The sequence below is a fragment of the Physella acuta genome, unplaced genomic scaffold (genome assembly GCF_028476545.2).
Source record: "Physella acuta isolate Inbredline_101_S28 unplaced genomic scaffold, ASM2847654v3 ptg001700l, whole genome shotgun sequence".
Classification (NCBI taxonomy): domain Eukaryota; kingdom Metazoa; phylum Mollusca; class Gastropoda; family Physidae; genus Physella; species Physella acuta.
In genome coordinates, this window is record NW_026733213.1 from 28,356 (window position 1) to 50,000 (window position 21,645).

The following is a 21,645-nucleotide window of genomic DNA, read 5'->3' on the forward strand; positions in this document are numbered from 1 at the left end:
ACAATGTAGAAAAACCACATGATTCAACATACTAGCTAACATATGTTTGAGTTTGTGACCAAAACATTTATAGAATTGTGTTTAAAAGGTGTACATGAAAAAATATGTGCCTACATATTCATAAATTTGAACCTAAATAAATAGCAATGATTTTTCTTCTTGTTATTTCACATCACATGTTTTAGGACCTCTAAATTTAATTTTTTTTTTAAAAGTGTGCATACAATAAATGTCTGAGAACCTCTTTATTTCTCTTAAAAGTGTGCACACTTCATATATCTGAGAACCTCTTTATTTCCCTTAAAAGTGTGCACACAATAGTTTGAGAACCTCTTAATTTCTCTTAAAAGTGTTCACACTTCATATATTTGAGAACCTCTTTATTTCCCTTAAAAGTGTGCATACATCAAATATCTTAGAATCCTTGTACTTTACTAGTAATACTAGCTGCAAACCCTGTTGCAAGACCGAAAAAAAAAAAAAGATTTATTAGATTTTTATTTTATTTTTAGATCAGTTACTAAGGTAACTTTTGATGGGGAAAAACAGTATAAACATTGTAATGATTTTATTGTCAACTATTTACTACAAAAAAAAAAAAAAACCAAATTATAATCGAATTTTTTTTTTTTGTCAAACATTTTAAATTTTTTTTTTTATTTTGCATAATAGAGTTTGATATTTAAACCAATCAAACGAATTTGTAATCGACTCTGTTTGCTTTACAAAAAGTTCTGATTGACACCTTTAACGACACCCCGAAGTAAACCCCGGTCCACTAGTCACCACACGCCCCATACGTCACCCAGCAACCTGAACCACACAACATCGCACACCTTAATCGTAAATCTGGCATTCAGAATGAAGTATCTATGTTTTTGATTTGCTTATTGATTTAGCCACGAAAACCGTAAGGCTGTCTATTGCAAATATCATAATCTTACTCTACAAACTAATTAATTAGACTGATAGTTATTAATTGCCCTAAACCAAAAAAAGAAAAAAAAATGTACAGCGGGATATATAAAAAAGGGGAGCGACCGGTATTTACCTGATATGTGTCCGTTAATTGAGTTATCTACCTTCGAATATAAAGATAGGTTTGAACCGCTAGATCGGGCTCCTTTAACTTTTGTGTTGTGATGTATCACTGGCTTGGCCGTATTCAAATATATTTGTTGATTTAAATATAACATCCAACCTATTCCGCCACGATGAAACATCATAGACGAACTTACAAGTCTTGCAGTCTCAGCTATATTCCAAAGGGACTTTATATTGGAAATCGTGATTTAGATAAGGGAGCCTATTCCTGTTGAAAATATAGTTTTGGTTGCTTCCCTTTGGCCACAGACTTGTTTGTCTGCGCTATACAGGGACAAACAGGGAGACAAATCGTGCGATCTAACGCGACAAGTAGGTAGTCCAAACTGGCGAAAAAGTGCGTTTTAGGGTCAGTTTTTGCGGTTTTCAAAAAAAAAATTTCACTACTTCTAGTTGTCCTATAAGAATAAAAATTATATGTCAATAAAGTTTGTCTTTATCTGTCGTAATCTGGTATTTTTATATCTGTAACACATGTCTGAATGTGTTTTATATTTGTTTGAAAAGTATCAGTTACGTCAACAAATTTCACCGTTTTGCGTGTACCGATCGACCCCACACTGTTTTATTTGGTCGCGGCTTCGCGACGAAGCATCGTAGAAGCATAATCTTAATGTCATTTTAAAGATCGAATTCTAGGCTATCGTTTGATGTATAAATTGAAAAAATAACTTGTTTATTTCATTTAAAAAATACAGATTTTAAACTTTAAATGACGATATATATACGGAAACAAACTAATTCTGTTTCAATTTTTACACCGATGTAAAGTTCAGTTTTATAACTACTTTGTGTTGTAAATTCAAGTATTTCTGATTTATGGTCGCGAAGCCGTACCCCCAATAAACATATAACCCTCGAGTCGACTTTCAGCCCCGAGTAAGTTGCTCGCCGAACGGTTTTAAAGGTTGACGACCGATGATGCTAAACGGATTTTACCCTTGCTAGAGCCTTCAAACAAGTTGTAAGTATCATTTTTAAAGTTTCATTTCCATTTTAATAAATGAATTTTAAGTTTGAATGTCAGTTTGGTTTAATTAGTACACGTTATTAATGTAAATTTGAACGCTTCAAGTCCACGGTTTTAGCGTGTGAACTACGCTTGTACACAGGGTGTGTTTAGACGTGAAGCTATTTAATTCAGGACATTCTAGGGACTTAAAATATGGATGCACTTAACTATTAGATGCTAGTGTTTACTAATTCTTCAAAATCTATTGACTGGGATCAATGATAGGGTCGTATTACTACAGTTTATCTGGACTATCACGTCAAAACTATGAATCGACAAATTCAAAATGGCCACCAGACTATCCTGGTTACTATGTGGACGAACTCAATTATTTACAGGGAACGAAGGTTAAATACTTATAAAATATTAATGAAACACAAAAGAAATGTATAATTATAATAACTATACATTTTTATCGATTTATTTAAAACAAAAGACACTAAATTTTAAGGACTACTGTGATTAATTTTTTTTATTTTCTGTTGTGTGCTCTGATTCTGATTCCCCTGCTAAATAATGTGAAATGGTCTGCGCCAGTCTCCGTAATAAAATGTACCAGATCAATTTTTAGATGGTGGTGCAATTTATTAAGATTCTACATGTTGTGACTTAGTTTTAAATGTTATATTAGTTGTAAGTGTAAGTAGTACTAGTAGTATTTCTCATTATTTATTTATTTTATATGCATATAATAGTAACAATGAAGGACAGTTAAGTTGTCCTATAGGATGTTGAGAACCACAGTATGGCATCTTCATTATTGGATATCTCAACCAGTGTGGCACAAGCAACGAATATTTCAAATTTCATTCAGTAGAATTACTCTTAAAAATATATATAAAGTATAAATTACTTTTAACAAAAAGGTGTTTTCAGGCTTTTTCATATGTTTCCAGTTATAGTCATAGGACAAATAGTAGGCCTACACAATAGGCTGGTAGTAAATTTAATTCTATTTTATTAATCACTAAATCAATTGTTTATTCCATAGCTGGAGACATTTACAGTGGCCTATCCAGAACTTTCCTTACAAGGGAAGGGAAGAAGGCCAAGACCCCACTCCCCCCTACAATTCCCAAAACATATTACTTACTCTTGATGCTCCACAAGATCAAGGTTGAGGGAAACAAGACGTACAAAGATGTGGAGTTGTAGTTTTAAAAACTGTTCCCCCAAAGCAGTTATCAACCGTATAAGTTTGAAAAGAAACCAAAGCATGTGGCATCAACTGCTGCATCACTTGTAGGCATCACGTCTTTATTAAACTACATTACATTACATTTACTCTACTAAATTTTGATTCTGTTTCTCCTGCACTAGATAACTGTGGTATTTTTTAAAATAATATTTTAACTCATGTGATTTTTGAAAATAATTAACACATTTTTCCACGTTGATGTTACCAACACAATAGTTTTAGAGTTATTCCAAAGCAAAAAAAAAAAAAAAAAAAAATTGAATTTTTTTTTATTTTTAATGAAAATAAAAGTGACCAAAACGCATTTTTGTCATTTTCAATTATTTTTTTACCTTAGAAAGACTCATTTTAGATGACTGAAAAAATTGGGCATATATATTACAAACTTTGCAGCAACTTTACCAATTTCTACACTTCTATGTTATTTAGTTTAAAAAATATGGGTTCTCAAAAATGGCACTTTTTGAAAATCAGTTTTTTACCAAATTTTGCTTTTTTAAAAATCGCATAACTTTTTTATTTATTGAGATATTTTTATAAAATTTGTGGCATAGACCTTACAATTAAAAGTTCTTTCATGACATACTCACTCCAGAATTCTGCAATCAATAGTTAATTTCAGTTTGGACTACCTACGACAAGTATTGCAAACCACAAACAACAAACAAGACAGTTTGAAATTCAACACATAAAAAAAACGATATTTGATATTTTATAGCATTTTTATTACAAAATTATAAAACTTTTGACTGGTAATACATCTTGATGTTTGATAATTGTTACACGATGTGGGTTTGATGTTATAGACGGTAAACAAAATTTACATCAGTTTTAGTATTTGTTAAAGTAAGCGAGAGCTTGACATTATATGCGCATGCTTAGATTACAATCAAACATCATCCGCGTGATGGGACAATGCATAAAATGGATAAATTAGTATATGATTTATAAAATGGGATATAATTTACAGAACGTGGCAGAGCAGATACAATAGGATAGAATCGATAAAATGGGCAGTGTTGATGTGATGAGATAGAACTGATAGGAAACGATAGACTTGACGGAATAGGACTGCGAGCATATGTAAAGATTCCCTATTGACAGCTTATCATCTATGAACACTCTTCCATTATCAACAATCACACTTGTATAAAATTATATTTTTTTTTGTCTGTGAATCGCCGATTCATCCCTCCTCTCACTGTCATGGTACGTTTATCCAAAGAGAGCCCGTGCTTTAGTGCAGGCCATCCAGAAGATCTTCAGCTCAAAGGGCAGGATTCCCTTCAGCGTCACTCGAACGTTGAAACCGGAAGTGGTGACGTTGGTGGACTGGACCTGCCAGTCACTTCCGGCAAAGAACGACAACCCGGTCAACCCTGCAACCACCGCGGGCGGGGCGAGGAAGGGGGAGGTGAACAGGACGGGAAGGTTGATGACCGTGACATTGTTGTTCAGCAGCTGGGACTCTGTGCAGTCGGTCAAGGCCACGGAGGTACCTGGTGGTGGGGTCAAAGGTTATATTCAGTCTTCAGTTGAATATTAAAATATATTGATAGTAATTTTAATTTTAACAAAACAGCTTGTTAAAAGTATTTCGATGCTGAATTTTTCGAATATGTAGCCTTTTCAGATGGCAACCAATAAAAAAAAAAACAACAAATAAAACCAACCAATGAACAAAGACCACTAAATAAAACCCACCAATGAAAAAAGACCATTAAACAAAATCAACCAATCAAAACCGACCATCACACAAGACCAACCAATCAGCAGCATCCACCAAATAAAACCAACCAATCACAGCATCCACCAAATAAAACCAACCAATCAGCGCTCACCGTTGTTGTCGCTGCAGACAGTCTGGTAAAGATACCCCGAGAGACAGCCTTCCCTCTCCACACGTCTCAGCCTCTGGTCTAGGGACTGGAGGTAACTCAGGATGTTGCCGGGGTAACCTGGGGTAAACAGACAGGGTTAGTACCGGGGTAACCTAGTGTCAATAGACAGACAATGACTGGAGGTAACTCAGGATGTTACCGGGGTAACCTGGGGTAAACAGACAGACAGGGTTAGTACCGGGGTAACCTGGGGTAAACAGACAGACAGGGTTAGTACCGGGGTAACCTGGGGTAAACAGACAGACAGGGTTAGTACCGGGGTAACCTGGGGTAAACAGACAGACAGGGTTAGTTACCGGGGTAACCTAGTGTCAATAGACAGACAATGACTGGAGGTAACTCAGGATGTTACCGGGGTAACCTGGGGTAAACAGACAGGGTTAGTACCGGGGTAACCTGGGGTAATAGACAGGGTTAGTTACCGGGGTAACATGGGGTAAATATACACACAGGGTTAGTTACCGTGGTAACCAAGGGTAAATAGACACACAGGGTTAGTTACCGGGGTAACCTGGGGTAATAGACACACAGGGTTAGTTACCGGGGTAACCTGGGGTAATAGACACACAGGGTTAGTTACCGGGGTAACCTAGGGTAATAAAAAGATAGACAGGGTTAGTTGCCGGGGTAACTGGGGTCAATAGATAGACAAGGTTATTTACCGGGGTAACCTAGGGTAAACAGATAGTTAAAGTTAGCCGCGACCATAACACAAAGTCTTGTGAGAACTAATCTTGCTAGCCTGATTCTCAAATATCTGAGAGAATGATGACAACGAACAAAAACTTAAAAAAACATGGACGTGCTAAATCTAGGTTTAAAGTTTAATAAACAAGCCGGTAAAAAAACTTATTTCCTCTAAATTAGTTAATACAATGTCAAAGTGGTGTCATCATTAACAAAGTTTGACATCACGATGACACGTAAGGAAGCCAAATGTCAAAAAATTTAAAATGTTACCACTAGTTCGACTCCCTCTGTCATCTCTCTCATAGCTGTTCCCTAAAAATGGTAGACATATTTTATTTTTATAATATAATTGATAAGGTACTTTACATTACTGTTCCCACCCCCTACCCCACGATCTACTAAGGTCATACTTACTTGACTTGGAATACACTTCAAAAAACATATATGAAACAGGTCCACGATGTCTTTAGACACTTATTTTATTTATTTTTAAAAGGAAGACAAAATTCATTTTCTCAGTTTTCAGGCTAAAATAACATCTGTGGTTTTTACAACGGCATACTTAGTGTTTTAGGAAAGTAAACTATTCGTAACAGCTATGATATTTAATTTGTATTTTTTAAATTTGTAAATAGTTATCTTCTAAAAAATAATGGTTACATTACCTCCCCTACCTCGTGGTGTTGCTACTGCACCGTTTATGGTTGCCAAGGAGATGATTGTGACGCAAAAGAGCACGTAACTTAAGCCTTCCATTTTGGGTTTCTAAACTTGCTACTATTGATATTAAACAATAAACACCTACAGTAGGAAAAAAATATCTAATTAGATGTGTACTTTTGAATAAGACAGTATTAGTGTGAAGGTGAAGTAGAGTTTATCTGTTTGTTTTGTTTGAGTCGCAACTTTCATTGTGTTTATGAGGTCAGGTACACATTAGGGCTGAGTCGACTCAATGTCAGGTACACATTAGGGCTGAGTCGACTCAATATCAGGTACACATTAGGGCTGAGTTGACTCAATATCAGGTACACATTAGGGCTGAGTTGACTCAATGTCAGGTACATATTAGGGCTGAGTTGACTCAATATCAGGTACACATTAGGGCTGAGTTGACTCAATGTCAGGTACACAGTAGGGCTGAGTTGACTCAATATCAGGTACACATTAGGGCTGAGTTGACTCAGTGTCAGGTACACATTAGGGCTGAGTTGACTCAATGTCAGGTACACATTAGGGCTGAGTTGACAGGATGTGAGGAAACGACTTAGCGCTGGAGCTAAGGTACCCATTAAAGCTGAGTCGACTCAATGTCAGGTAACAAACAGGGCTGAATATGTTCATTTAATGTCGAGGTAATTTTCAAATTTTCAAATTGGGTTATATTTGTACTCTAACATATTTTCTTACCAACTTTTTCTAAAAGCTGTAACAAGTCTAGCAAAGATTATTTTGTTCCAGATTAAATTTTGACCAATATTCTTTTCATGACTTCCTAAAGCTTAACGCGTTTGTGAAAGATTTTATTATGTTAAAATTCTGCAGATATTTACTTTAGCAAAAAAAAAAAGAGTGTCTAAAAACGACACACGAATGTAGCTGGAAAATAAAAAACAAAACAAAAAAAAAAAACCTCTAAAATGATAAACTAAATTAAACGTACCTGTTCAGATGACTAAAAATGTTGATCAAAATTTTGTACTTACAAATCAAAATATTTCCACACACTCAGAAATTTTTAGCGCGACTTTTATAGGTAAACCATCCCTATGACGTCACAAGATTAACCTATGAAGTCGCCCACATAATCGCGCTAATGTATCCTGTTGTTCTATTGAAGGTATCTGACTTCAAATCTCCCCGATCCACCTTTGTAGTTTGCATAACCACATTGTTTTCTTTCGTGAACAATGTTCGTGATGTCAATGTTTTTAATCCAACCCGCACGAGGCGTTAAAATACGCCGCAGCTGAAATTTGCATAAATTATTTCCAATAACAAAAACATCCGTTTACCTTTTTATCCACTTGTGATTTGGGAAAAACAAAAAGATGGATCGTTTGGGCGAAAGTTGAAATGAGTGTAAAAAAAAAAGGATTTAAAAAAAAAATGGAATAATCTAACATTCTACTTCTGCTAAACAAAACAAATGTTATAATTTATTTGTGGCGTGGTTTAGTGCCAAGCTTTCTAAGAAGACAGAGTCTGAAATATTATAAGGTTTGAAATATCATGGGGTCTGAAATATCAGTGTTTCTTCCAGGCATCTTTTCGGGGGGGGGGGGGGGGGGGGAGGCGAATAGAATATACCCCCCATCGAAATGGAATTTATATAGAAAATATATACTTTAACAGAGTCCGTCCCCCGGAAATTTTAGTCCGCCCCCCCCCCCCCCGGAGAAAGAAGTCTGGAAGAAACACTGCTGAAATATGGGATATGGTGTATCAAATATTATCATGACTCATGGGAAAACAGAAGTATGGGTTTTAATAAAAAAAATTTTTTTGAGAAGACGAGAGAGAAAGAGAATTATCGGAGAAATCACGTGACTATTCATTCTGTAACTGGTGACAGTCAGCAGAACATTGCGTTATATTCTGTTGTGGGCAGCAGGGCATTAACTTATTGTATCAGTTTTAGCCAGTTATACATTTTGATATATTTATATCAGACAGGAGAGCACACCACTACAGTTACACCGCTGTATATTACCACCATAACCTAGAACAACCCAACGGTAGCACAAAAATAACACCACAATAGCACCAAAGTTGAACCACAATATCATCACCATACCACCGTTGAAAAACCACATAATCATCACCGTCACGACCACGTCACCAAAGAACCACCGTCACCATCACCATCACACCACCGTAGAACCACCATCACCATCACCACTATACCACCGTAGAACCACCGTCACCATCACCACTATACCACCGTAGAGCTACCATCACCATCACCATCACACCACCGTAGAACCACCGTCAACATCACCATCACACCACCGTAGAACCACCGTCACCACCACGTCACCGAAGAACCACCGTCACCATCACCATCACACCACCGTAGAACCACCGTCACCACCACGTCACCGAAGAACCACCGTCACCATCACCATCACACCACAGTAGAACCACCGTCACCATCACCATCACACCACCGTAGAGCTACTATCACCATCACACCACCGTAGAACCACCGTCACCATCACCACTATACCACAGTAGAACCACCGTCACCATCACCATCACACCACCGTAGAGCTACCATCACCATCACCATCACACCACCGTAGAACCACCATCACCATCACACCACCGTAGAACCACCGTCACCATCACACCACCGTAGAACCACCGTCACCACCACGTCACCGTAGAACCACCGTCACCATCACCACCACACCACCGTAGAGCTACCATCACCATCACCATCACACCACCGTAGAACCACCGTCACCATCACCACTATACCACCGTAGAGCTACCATCACCATCACCAAACGACCATTATGTTACAACAAGATGACTTGATAGGGGACATCAATACATGATATCACGCTTTTTGACGATTTTTACCTCCCCTTACCCCTGCGTCATACAACGTCGCAAAACGTTACACCTCAGCCTCCACCCCCACGCCCTCCTCAGAATTGCCTTTTAATTATTTTTACGTTTCTTTCTAAAATATTGACTGAGCTCGGTCAAAATTGAATATATTCATCACCAATTTCCATTGCTGTATACAATAACGGTTTTTTAAAACATTAAATTAGGACTAAAATTCAGTTTCCAACACTACTGTTTTTTAAAAACACACATCGCAAACAAAAACGTCTAAAACAAAAGCATCAAAAACTAAAAAACCGAGACATAGGGCCTACTAACTTAGACCCATCCCAAAAATTTGAACTGTCAACCTCAGTTAAATCCGGGCTAAGATGAACCGAGTTTAACTCTGATGAAGACCTTATTTCGGAGTAAACAAATTTGACGCTTGGTGAAGCGTGACTTTCTTATCTTATTACAAAAAAACTTGGTACTTCGTCAACACAGTTTAATTGGTTAATCTATTAATAACCAGCCAATGAGTGACTAAACTAGTCAACACCTTCGTCACAGGGCGTTGGTGAATGTAAAACTTCACAGTCCAAATTTTAATGGATGGGCTAAGGCTTGTAAGATTGTGGGGTGGATGTGTGGAGAGGAGGGGGGGGGGTGTCTGCTAAAGATTTAAGCATCTATCTTTAAAAGGTATTCTACCTATCTTTTTTATTGCTCCTTCGTAATTGTTAGCTTTGGTATTTCACAATACAATAAAATACTTAAAAAAAAACGTGGGTACGTTCACCATCAAATTTCCAAAATTCGTGTGTTGTGTGCTTTTCGCTTTAATCATAAATCTGCCCGACCCACGTTTTTTTGTCATCAAATGTATGAACAGTCATCACAAGAACCTGCACAGCTCGAGGAAGCACAAAATCTACGAGCAGTCATTGGTAGATCCCCTAGGGTCGGAAGAAAAATTTATTTTCTACTTTTTAGTCCACAAGAAAAACGTGGTTTTTAAAAAAAAAAAAATTTTAAGTATTTTATTTTCTCCTTTTTAGTCCGTTGCTACACATGAAAAACGTGTTTTTTTAAAAAGTTTTTTATATAGTTTATTTTCTACTTTATCTAATGACTTGATTAAGTATGACTTGACTAAGTGTTTTTAAATACATACAAATTTAGAGGATTTTTTTATCAAAATAAAAAGGATCAAAAGGTTTTTGAATGCTTTTAGGTAGTTGGCCCACCGTCCATCCCTCCTCGAACAAATTAACTGTCGATTCTCCACCCACCTTAAGCATTACACTGTAAAACATTTTTAAAAAACGTGGTAATAAAAAAAAAATTGCACACCAAGTGAAAAGTTTCTCTTTCAAACCTGGCGGTCTATGGGGCAAGTGAAGTAGAGTTCACTTGTTTCTGTGACCTCGGCATATGAAGAGATAGTGTGGTCAGCACTATACCCAGCCGCCTTTACTTTCCTTAACGTGATTTAGTTACCCATCAGAGTTGGGTGGACTCAGGGACGGTCTACTGACTTGAACTCGGATACGAACTCAAGACTAACGGGTTAGCAGTCCAGCTCTCTACCGCTAGACCACTCCGTCCCACACCAAGTGAACGCCTAAAAAATGTGTATAAAAGTGCGGGATATTATTAGTACTTTATAAATTTACATGCGTTTTTGAGAAATCATGTCCTCAATTTTAGGGTCCTAGGGGCGTAATTTAATTAAGCTAATTTAGGTCTCTAATTGCTAGTTTTTATGATTGCATCTGAAATTGTTATACGAAAATAGCCTGCATAACGAATTTCAGATCTCTAGAGCAATCAGAAGGGTGCTAATTTTCGTTGTCAATTTTAACAACAAACCCACAAACAAACGCGAAGCTGAGTTAAGAAAAACGTGTTAAAAATAGGAAAATTTGAATTTTTTAAAGGGTGTTTTCTGTTACAAAAACTAGCCGGCTGACTCTATTAGAGTTTGTAAAAGAAGGATCATTGTATATATAATAATATTTATGTTAGTTTTTTAAACTTTAGACCTCTACGAAAGTTGTTTTTTTTCAAGATGGCCCTCGTTTCCATGGCAACCATATGTTAACAAGAGTCTCTGATGTATGCAAATATTCCCCTAAGAAATCCAACTTCAATACACACAAACAAATAAAACAAAGATTATTAATTGAGAAGTTTTTTCCAGAGACTATTCCCTTTTAAGCCCTCATAACCAGATTGTCTGGTAGATGGTTTTATATTTTTCGTTGCTTCTCCTTAACTCTATGTGAGCATCCCAATGCCAGAAACAAACAAAAAAAAAATAAATAAATAAATAAAAAAAAAAAAAAAAAAAAACTATAAAAAAAAAAAAGATTCAATTTCAAGACAGATCTGACTTCAGTGAGCACAAGTCAAAAATATTGAGAATAAACGCACAAAACACAGTGTTAATTGAGAGAGGTGGTTGGGCGCTGGGGGAAGTAGAAAGTTGACAAATCTTTTGAGTGTGGTTGATAAGGACAGGGGCTCTAACATGAACCAAAGGTAAGATTGCAGTAGACCAGAGGAGCTGTTTTAGTTACTTAAAATATACGGAGATCTCAGTAAATAGTTAAAAAATATCAAACTACATATTTTCAACTCTAAATTATGTTTTGTAGTAAGGACCGATAATTATATGAAAATTGTAAGAAAGAGTTGAAAAGAAACGAAAAATTAGCAAAAGGCTGGAAAGCATGGAAATGTAATATAAATGGAATGTGCTTCACTGGCAGTTGACAACTTCATGATACCTAGATGCTAGGTTAATTTTAAAAGACAACAATTAGAAATCTTTAATGATAATGGGCTGTATTTTATTTTTTTTAAATCAAAGCAAACGTAATGAAAATGTTTCGTCTGTACAAAGTCTGGTTACAAAAATAGTCGGCAGGGCAACTGGCATTTGTTCTGTGCTTGATTAAATAACGTCCCTAGTTTTATTCTTCGTCGAGAATCGAAAAGTAAAATCAGTCTGTCTTAGACGTTCGCTCGCTTGTCGTAGACGCCACCGCCTTGTCGTCCGGGCGTCCGTCTCCCTAAGGGCTGTTGCTATGGTTACTAGAAGATGTTGGCGCGGTCGTAGTCTTCGAAATCAGCTGGCATCGCTCTCTTGTTCCAGGAGCCACGCTTGTTCCAGCTCCCACGTTTTCCTTTAGGGCTGCAGCTGTAAGAGAGGTCACGTGGGTTAGGTCAGGGTTCACGTGAAGGTCACATGGGTTCAAGGTTACATGGGTTAACGTGAGTTAGGGCAGGGTTCACGTGAAGGTTACATGGGTTCACGTGAATTAGTGCAGGGTTCACGTGAAGGTTACATGGGTTCAAGGTTACATGGGTTCACGTGAAGGTTAAATGGGTTCATGGTTACATTGGTTCAAATGAATTAGGGCGGGGTTCACGTGAAGGTTACATGGGTTCACGTGAATTAGTGCAGGGTTCACGTGAAGGTTACATGGGTTCACGTGAATTAGTGCAGGGTTCACGTGAAGGTTACATGGGTTCAAGGTTACATGGGTTCACGTGAAGGTTAAATGGGTTCATGGTTACATTGGTTCACATGAATTAGGGCGGGGTTCACGTGAAGATTACATGGGTTCACGTGAATTAGTGCAGGGTTCACGTGAAGGTTACATGGGTTCACGTGAATTAGTGCAGGGTTCACGTGAAGGTTACATGGGTTCACGTGAATTAGTGCAGGGTTCACGTGAAGGTCACATGGGTTCACGTGAATTAGGGCGGGGTTCACGTGAAGGTCACATGGGTTCACGTGAATTAGGGCAGGGTTCACGTGAAGGTCACATGGGTTCACGTGGAGGTTACATGGGTTCACGTGGAGGTTACACGGATTCAAGGTTACATGGGTTCACGTGAAGGTTACGTGGGTTCAATGTTACATGGGTTCACGTGAAGGTTACGTGGGTTCAAGGTTACATGGGTTCACGTGAAGGTTACATGGCTTCACGTGAAGGTTACATGGGTTCACGTGAAGGTTACATGGGTTCACGTGAAGGTTACATGGGTTCAAGGTTACATGGGTTCACGTGAATTAGGGCAGGGCTCACGTGAAGACTACATGGGTTCAAGGTTATATGGGTTCACGTAAAGGTTACATGGGTTCAAGGTTACATGGGGTCACGTGAAGGTTAAGTGGGTTCAAGGTTACATGGGTTCACGTGAAGGATAGTCATTAATTTCAGTCGTGTTTTTCTCCCAAATGGACGGGGTGCACCAAAACATCCGGAGTGGGGTGGACGCTGGTTAAAGTATATATGTTCTATATAAATATTTTTTTTTTCTATTTACACTGGAGGGCTGGAAGGGTGGGGGGGGGGGGGGTGGCGGGCGACATTTTCCCTTGAAGAGTAGCCTGAAAGAAACCCAACTAGGCTGCATTGATTCACATGAAGTAAATGCTACATCGGTGCACATGATATCTGGTTTATCTAATGTCCATCTGGCTGATTTAATTTAACCACCCCACTCCACCCTTCCCACCACCCCACCCTATCACCTCCAGCCACCCCTGCCCTTTGAAGAACTGTCCTTAGCATAGATTAACTCTAACACCCGCTGAAATCAGGGAATTTTGATAGCCTACACGTCAAAAATTAATTTCAAGTGAGACAAAAATGTTCTCAAGTAGGGGACGTAATTCAAAGTTTGTGCTATGTATGTGAGCTCGCCGAGTTATCTTTCCTTAGTGTTAAGGTTAAGGTTTTGTTTATGATTATTGTTAAGATTAAGGTTAAGATTAAGATTAAGGTTAAGGTTAAGGTTAAGGTTAAGGTTAAGGTTAAGGTTAAGGTTAAGGTTAAGGTTAAGGTTAAGGTTAAGGTTAAGGTTAAGGTTAAGATTAAGATTAAGGTTAAGGTTAAGGTTAGGCTTATGGTGAGGGCTAAGGTTAAGAGTGTGGGTTTTGTTGTTAAGGCGTGACAATGTGTTTGGACACTCGTTGTTGTCAATATCTGATCACCCTCTCCCCTCCCATCGACACACTCCCAAATGTTATCTATATATTGGCATGCTTTCTCCCCCCCCCGTTCTCATGGGGGTGTAACTTACGGTGGCGCTGTATCCGCTTCCGGTTGACACATGAAGTAGCACAGCGTGTACTTCTCACAGCAGTCGACCTCAGAGTAGATGCCGTTACTCTCTGCTCGCTTGCACTTGAGTACCTCCCGCATGCACTGTGTGACAGACAGACGTTGGGTGTTGGGTGACAGACAGACGGTGGGTGTTGGATGACAGACAGACGGTGGGTGTTGTATGAGAGACAGACATTGTGTGTTGGATGCTAGACATAGGTTTTTGGTGACAGACAGACGTAGGTTGTTCGATGACAGACAGACATAGGGTGTTGGGTGACAGACAGTCGTAGGTTGTTGTATGAGAGACAGACATAAGTTGTTTGATGACAGACAGACATGGGTTGTTGGTTGACAGACATAGTTTGTTTGATGAGAGAATGACACTATCCCTAGTACCCCCCCCCCCCCTCTTGTGTGACACCCACCATTTACAGGCCACACCAATGTGAAAACAAATAATTTGCTAAACCAATAATTCACAGTCAAACGATCTAAACAACCAAAGTCTAACTATCTCTGCTAATCCTTTTAACTCTTCCGTTAATTTTATCTACCACGTATTGAACTCTCCCAGCCCCTTACAACTTCCGGTCAGCTGATTTACCTGGAACATGCAGGGGTTCTGTGGCGCGGCTGTCGTCGTGTGGATGACGTAGACAACGAAAAGTGTCAACGTAAGCAGCAACTGTGTTTTGACGAACATCTGAAAGTTGGAATGTTAGGGAGTTTAGTTGGAATGTTAGAAAGTTTAGTTGAAATGTTAGAAAGTTTAGCCTGTGGTTTGACCAACATCTGAAACTTGGAACAGTTGGAATAGAATAATGGTTATTACGTGGGCTGGGTTATTTTGTATAATGGTGTTTTTGTGACGGTGCCAAGGTGTTTAGAGCGAGTGGATTTGCTGGACATTTGCTGGTCGGTGCTAGAGAGTCACGTGATTTGCTCGGTGTACTCTACACCAGAGGGTCACGTGAACAATGAAGAGCTGCTCATCTTTGAACCTACCAAACATCAACTCTACAGCGATGTTGGGAACGTTTGTTTTTTTACACGAATACTTGAGTAGGTTAAAGTTACAGTTCCTACAATTTGTAGCTCAAGTCGTATTTACCTAATATTTGTCCTCAATCAACTAAACTTCGTGAGTAGTTTGTAAACAATTTCTAGAGCAAGAACATTTAGTTCTCCGATTTATGATCAATGATTGGTAATTTATTCATGCCTGGGCGCCAGATGCGCAAAACTAACCCTTGTAGAACGGTGTCGGATTGGACCAATCAAATGACGAGGCACGATTCACCGCGCCCCGTGTAATGTCAGCCAATCAAATCGGTATCTGACTATGACGTCACGGCGGTAGAGATGGTTGCCGTGATCCCCCACACTGGGACGTCATTGATGCCCCCCTCCCCCGGGGGTTGCCACTGATGCCCCCCCCCCCCCAGGGGACGCCACTGATCCCTCTCGACTGTTGCAGCACCGTGTTTTGTAGCAGACGACATGTGCATTCCTGCAGCTGCCATGTCTTCTGCGTGACGTGCACGCGCCAAGTCTGGTTAATGCACGTGCACATACGGCCCCACTCTGCCCCACCCTGGCAACATGGAGAGGGTGGGGGTCGTCTCAACAGTGTCGCATCAACACAGTATATACACATGTGGGGGGGGGGGGAGCACTGAAAGTCACAGAAACATTGATGGAATAGGGTCGCATATATTATTAGCCACGACGATAATAAACCACTTTGACATTTTTGCAAGAGTGGGGGTGGAGGGGGTGGGAGAGAGAAATCTGACCAACAGAAATATTCATCTAGGGCCTACAAAGATATTGACTGCGGGCCTGATATAACTTAGGGTCCGAAAAAGTCTGGCAGAGTGCCGAGAAGATATAAGGGGGGGGGGGGTTGCTGGTTCAAATCCCTAGTGCTGTTAGAAAGGGTATCTATTGTTCTACTGTCATACTTGAAGTTTAAATTATAACACAGCCCCACATTTAAGTCTCTAAAAAATAAATTCTTAAATTAATACTCAGCAGTGTTTCTTCCAGGCATCTCTTGGGGGGTAGACTTTCTTCGGGGGTCTCAACCCCCCCCCCACCCCCGAACGAAATGCAATTCATATAGAAAACTTACTTTTAACATATATTTAGTGCACCTTCCCCCCGCCGAAAATATCAAGTGCCCCTCCCCCCCCCCCCCCCAGGAGAAAAATGTCTGGAAGAAACACTGATAACCAAGAAAACGCTTGTTATTACATTTTCAATTAGCGGCTAAATTAATTAATGAGGTAAAATGTTGATATTATCAATTTGTGTACATCCCGTAGACTATGACCGTATTCTCCGATACCATGTAGCTATTCACATAGTTACGTATCCTTGCTTGTGTGTAGAAATGGCGAGAAGGACTATAATGGGCGGGGGGGGGGGATGTTTTTCTGATGGGGGGGGGGGGGGGGAGTGATCTTGTACTAAAAACGCCAGATTAATTAAAACACACACAATTTGTGTCTAATTTTCAATTAGGTTCTAGCGGTAATTAACTACGTTAAAACAACTTACGGTGCACGTGGCCTAATTTTATCCCCCCCCCCCTCCCCACCCCACCCACCTCACCCTATATAAACTTAATTAACTTTTTTTTTGCAGCCAAATCTTTGTGACGGAGACATTTTGGCAACGCACACAAAACAAAGAGGAGCATCAGTTCCGCTTTGCTGGGCACAAGGGCCGGTAACTACGGTAATAAATCCCGAGGCAAGGGGAGGTAAGAGCACAACAAGGGACGTAAGCGACTGAACTGATTAAACCTGTTTTAACTTCAAGTTGTGGTGTTTTAATTTCAACCCACGCTAACAGAAATCAGAGCATAGTTTTTTGTTTGTTTTAATGTACAGGTGTAGACAGGTAGATAGGTGTTTTGTTTACCTAATTTTAGGTCTCTAGGTTAGTTGGAGCAGGGGTATCATATAGGCAGGTAGTGTGGGTCAATGGCAGGGTGGGTCACTTGCAGGGTGGGTCACTGGTAGTTAGGGTGGGTCACAGTAAGGGTGGGTCAATGGCATGGTGGGTCACTAGCAGGGTGGATCACTGGCAGGGTGGGTCACTAGCAGGGTGGGTCACTGGTAGTTAGGGTGGGTCACAGTAAGGGTGGGTCAATGGCATGGTGGGTCAATGGCAGGGTGGTTCATTGGCAGGGTGGGTCACTGGCAGGGTGAGTCACTGGCAGGGTGGGTCATTGGCAGGGTGGGTCACTGGCAGGGTGAGTCACTGGCAGGGTGGGTCACTAGCAGGGTGGGTCACTGGCAGGGTGTTCATAGACAGGGTGTGTCCCAGTTAGGGTGGGTCACTGGCAGCTAGTGTGGGTCATCATTGAAGACTTATCACTGCCTATCTAAATGAAGCAATTCTCGAATCTACTAATTTATCAGAGTGGTAAAAACAAGGGGCTATTTATTAAATTAACAAAAATTAATTATTACGTAACTTATTATTGCGCCCTTAATTTAGCATTGTGCAGCATAAATTATAACAGGTAAAATCTAATACCAGTCGCCTATAATTAGCATGTTTCGTGTTTATTTCAGCACAGCATTAGGCAGGAAGCGAGGGGGGTCTGGTGGAGGGGGGTCGGGTGGAGTCGGGTCGGGTGGAGGGGGATCAGGTGGGGTCGGGCGGGTGGAGGTGGGTCGGGTGGGGTCGGGTGGAGGGGGGTCGGGTGGGGAAGGGTTGGGTGGAGGGGGGTTGGTTTGAGACGAACTGAGAAGGTCACACATTTGACAGAGACAGTAATGTTCTAGCTAAATGGTTATTATTAAACAACCCGACCACCCGAGGGGAGGGGGGGGGGGGATACAGCAATGGAGCCTGCTGGCAAACCGTCAAATAGAATTCGATGCCTTTCTGTCGATTGAATTAATTGTGCATAATTACTGGTCAACCACGTACAGCCTTCTACGTCGTGATTGGAATCATGGGTTACCTTTACTTTGATAATAAAACTGATTGAGTGGGTAAAGGTCAATTAGTGCTTCGTGCACCTCAGTACAGCGGAATTTATGTAGTCGCGTCTTGTTTATAAAGTTTACAAGGTTAGAATTAGTTTAGACCTCCTTTAATTGTCAGTATGTGCCTCCTTCCGCCCCCCCCCCCCCCCCCCCACCATTACCCAACAACCATAAGACTTAAAATAATGAGTGGGTCTTAATGTTCAGTGTAGTAGAATATTAGTTGATAGGGTGACCGTAAAACCGCGCAAAGGAAAACTGCGCAAAAAAAAGTGCGAAACGGTATTTTTGTTTTCCTCAATCGAGCATTTATAGACTATAACATCAAGTGACCATAGATCTATTCACATTGTACAATGATAAAACATATTTACTCGACGTATGACAAACTTAAAATGTTTCAGTATTATAACAGTGGCGTCCCTAGGTCAGGTGTCACCTGGTGCGATACTTCGTGGTGTCACCCCCCCCCCCCCCCCAGAAACAAACTAGCGCTAGACCGAGAAGTTTGTGTGCCGAATAGGACGTTAGCAGCCCATGTACACCGAGTACCTCAACACTAGCGCTAGACCGAGAAGTTTGTGTGCCGAATAGGACGTTAGCAGCCCATGTACACCCGAGTACCTCAACACTAGCGCTAGACCGAGAAGTTTGTGTGCCGAATAGGACGTTAGCAGCCCATGTACACCGAATACCTCAACACTAGCGCTAGAACGAGAAGTTTGTGTGCCGAATAGGACGTTAGCAGCCCATGTACACCCGAGTACGTCAACACTAGCGCTAGAACGAGAAGTTTGTGTGCCGAATAGGACGTTAGCAGCCCATGTACACCGAATACCTCAACACTAGCGCTAGAACGAGAAGTTTGTGTGCCGAATAGGACGTTAGCAGCCCATGTACACCGAATACCTCAACACTAGCGCTAGAACGAGAAGTTTGTGTGCCGAATAGGACGTTAGCAGCCCATGTACACCCGAGTACGTCAACACTAGCGCTAGAACGAGAAGTTTGTGTGCCGAATAGGACGTTAGCAGCCCATGTACACCGAGTACCTCAACACTAGCGCTAGACTGAGTTCTGTATAAGAGCGACCGAATCTCTGCGTAGTGCCGCCGTCCACAAAACATTGAATTAAATTTATCACAACCTGGTGTTCTCAGAACCAACTGTGTTGACATAAATATACAAACTACAAGATGTGTGACATGCAGTAGCGTAGCGAGGGGCGGGGGGGGGGGGACATATGTCCCCGGGCGCCGACCTTAGGGGGCGCCAAAATGGCTTGGAAAAATAAATTGAAAGTTTGAGGGGGGGGGGGTGCAAATGGAAATCTCAAGGGGAGGGGGGTGCAAATTTCCTTTGTTCACCTTATTTTGAATATAATTCTACCTTAAAATCTAATCAATATAAAATAAAAAAAAAATAAAAACAAAATACATTTATTTATGTTAAAGATTTTTCTAATGCTGTTTTAAATTTTAAAAATAGTCTTCATACATCATGACAAAAAAAAAACTTCGATTCAAATGAGATCGTAAATATCAGTGGCGAAAAAACTAGATTAGCATTGACGATTTTTGACTTTCAAACTAGACAAAAGCTTTGTGTACCAACATCCAAGTTGTCAGCACTAAACTCATTGATGCCGGTCAAAATATAAACTCCGGTTTAACAGCGCATCCACAAAGAGGGTCATACTTTTAAATCGCTAGAAGTAAATCTAGATCTAGATCTTTTCATTTTTTTGTAGATTGTAGATCAGGATTAAAAAAAAAAAAGAAACAACATTAAATTACGGACAATGCAGTGAAAAGTAAAAAATTTTTTTGTAAAAAAATATTTTTAAAAATATTCATGGCTAATTATAATTGTTTTAAATTCTGTTTGGATCAATGCATGGAGTCGTATGTAATTAATTTCAGTCGACACTGGGCACTTTTGAATGATTGCACATCTAATGGACGTTAGACCGTATTAAAATAGAAAAAATGATTTTAAATTTTTTTTGGGGTTAAAAAAATTACATAAAACAACTCTATCGAATTTCACATCTTTTAAAAATTTCATTAAAGGTCTATTTTTAATTATTTTTTTAACTGAAATGCGTTACAATATTTAGTCTAAATTAATTAATACATTGCAATATGATAATTAGTATATATTAATGTATATTAATAACAGATAGTAATCCATAGTAAAATTTAGTATTCGATAATAATAAATGAATATTAATTATTAATTCAAAAAAATATTTCAATTTGTGATTAGAAATATCATCGGTATCTAAAAATATAATTATCTTTCATCATTAATAAATACTAACCTAGAATAATTAAAATGTTGTCAAATGTAATCACGACAATATTTAAAACTGTAATTATCTTTTGAGACCAATCGATTTTTAGGGCGTAACCAAAGCTATCGAATATTTCGACATGATCGTATCGTTATTAATTTCTCGTATACAGAGTAGAGAGGAAGTATCGTAATCGTGCACAAAGCACATGACATTTTGACAGTTTTCACCGTTTTACAACTCAGTACTTCAACATATATGGAGTATAGTGGACTTATTTTAATCGGGCGAAAATTCAGAATCCAGATTTATCAAAATTTAGGCGTTTTACGCGTAATCGAGTCGGAAAAACTGGGCTTTGCATGTGTGAACACGATAACTTGAGTACCGTTAGAGTTAGGTTCAACACATTTCATATATAGGTATTACATAAAATTTGTTATTAACTTCTGAGCAATTTCCGGTAACCGGAAATGGAACTTATTCTACTTTTGATTTTCAAAAGCCTATAACTTGAGTACTGTTTAAGATAGATTGACGAAATTTCACACATATGTAAAAGATATATCCCCTGCCTTCTGTTAAATTTTGAGAAATATTCCGTGTACCGGAAGTAGTACTTTACGATATTTCCGATTTCTAAAAAAAAACGTATATGAATTTATAATGTATTATTTTTCCGCACTATTATACACAGGTTGTTTGGTGTTCACCTGATGTGTAATTCTTTGTCCGACCATATTCTATTCT

The 21,645-nt window shown here is 39.4% G+C and overlaps 2 protein-coding genes across 2 annotated transcripts in view; both read right to left on the reverse strand.

Moving 5' to 3' along the window:
• Window positions 1–4,054: 4,054 nt before the first annotated feature.
• LOC131929981 (uncharacterized) lies at window positions 4,055–7,758 on the reverse strand. The gene is made up of 5 exons (XM_059286368.1): window positions 7,569–7,758; window positions 6,571–6,706; window positions 6,176–6,217; window positions 5,156–5,272; window positions 4,055–4,813 (listed from the first exon to the last, which is right to left on the reverse strand). The coding sequence occupies exons 2-5, from the start codon at window positions 6,659–6,661 to the stop codon at window positions 4,530–4,532; spliced, it is 534 nt and encodes a 177-aa protein (XP_059142351.1). The 5' UTR covers window positions 6,662–6,706; window positions 7,569–7,758; the 3' UTR covers window positions 4,055–4,529.
• A 4,555-nt stretch (window positions 7,759–12,313) lies between these two features.
• The window catches only part of LOC131929982 (uncharacterized), a 12,231-nt gene continuing 2,899 nt past the window's right edge, over window positions 12,314–21,645 (reverse strand). The window contains exons 2-4 of the mRNA XM_059286369.1: window positions 15,197–15,295; window positions 14,567–14,691; window positions 12,314–12,671 (exon numbers count right to left, since the gene is read on the reverse strand). Of these exons, the coding sequence (XP_059142352.1) occupies window positions 12,566–12,671; window positions 14,567–14,691; window positions 15,197–15,295 (330 nt within the window). The 3' untranslated portion in view covers window positions 12,314–12,565. The remainder of the gene's footprint in view (window positions 12,672–14,566; window positions 14,692–15,196; window positions 15,296–21,645) is intronic.

Excerpts from the sequence above, each read along its gene's own strand:
- LOC131929981 (XM_059286368.1), bottom strand. The coding sequence starts at position 6,661 with ATGGAAGGCTTAAGTTACGTGCTCTTTTGCGTCACAATCATCTCCTTG. Across the intron at positions 6,218-6,570 it reads AACACCACGAGGTAGGGGAG|GGAACAGCTATGAGAGAGAT; the intron begins GTAATGTAACCA and ends TACCATTTTTAG. Across the intron at positions 4,814-5,155 it reads TGTCTGCAGCGACAACAACG|GTACCTCCGTGGCCTTGACC; the intron begins GTGAGCGCTGAT and ends CCCCACCACCAG.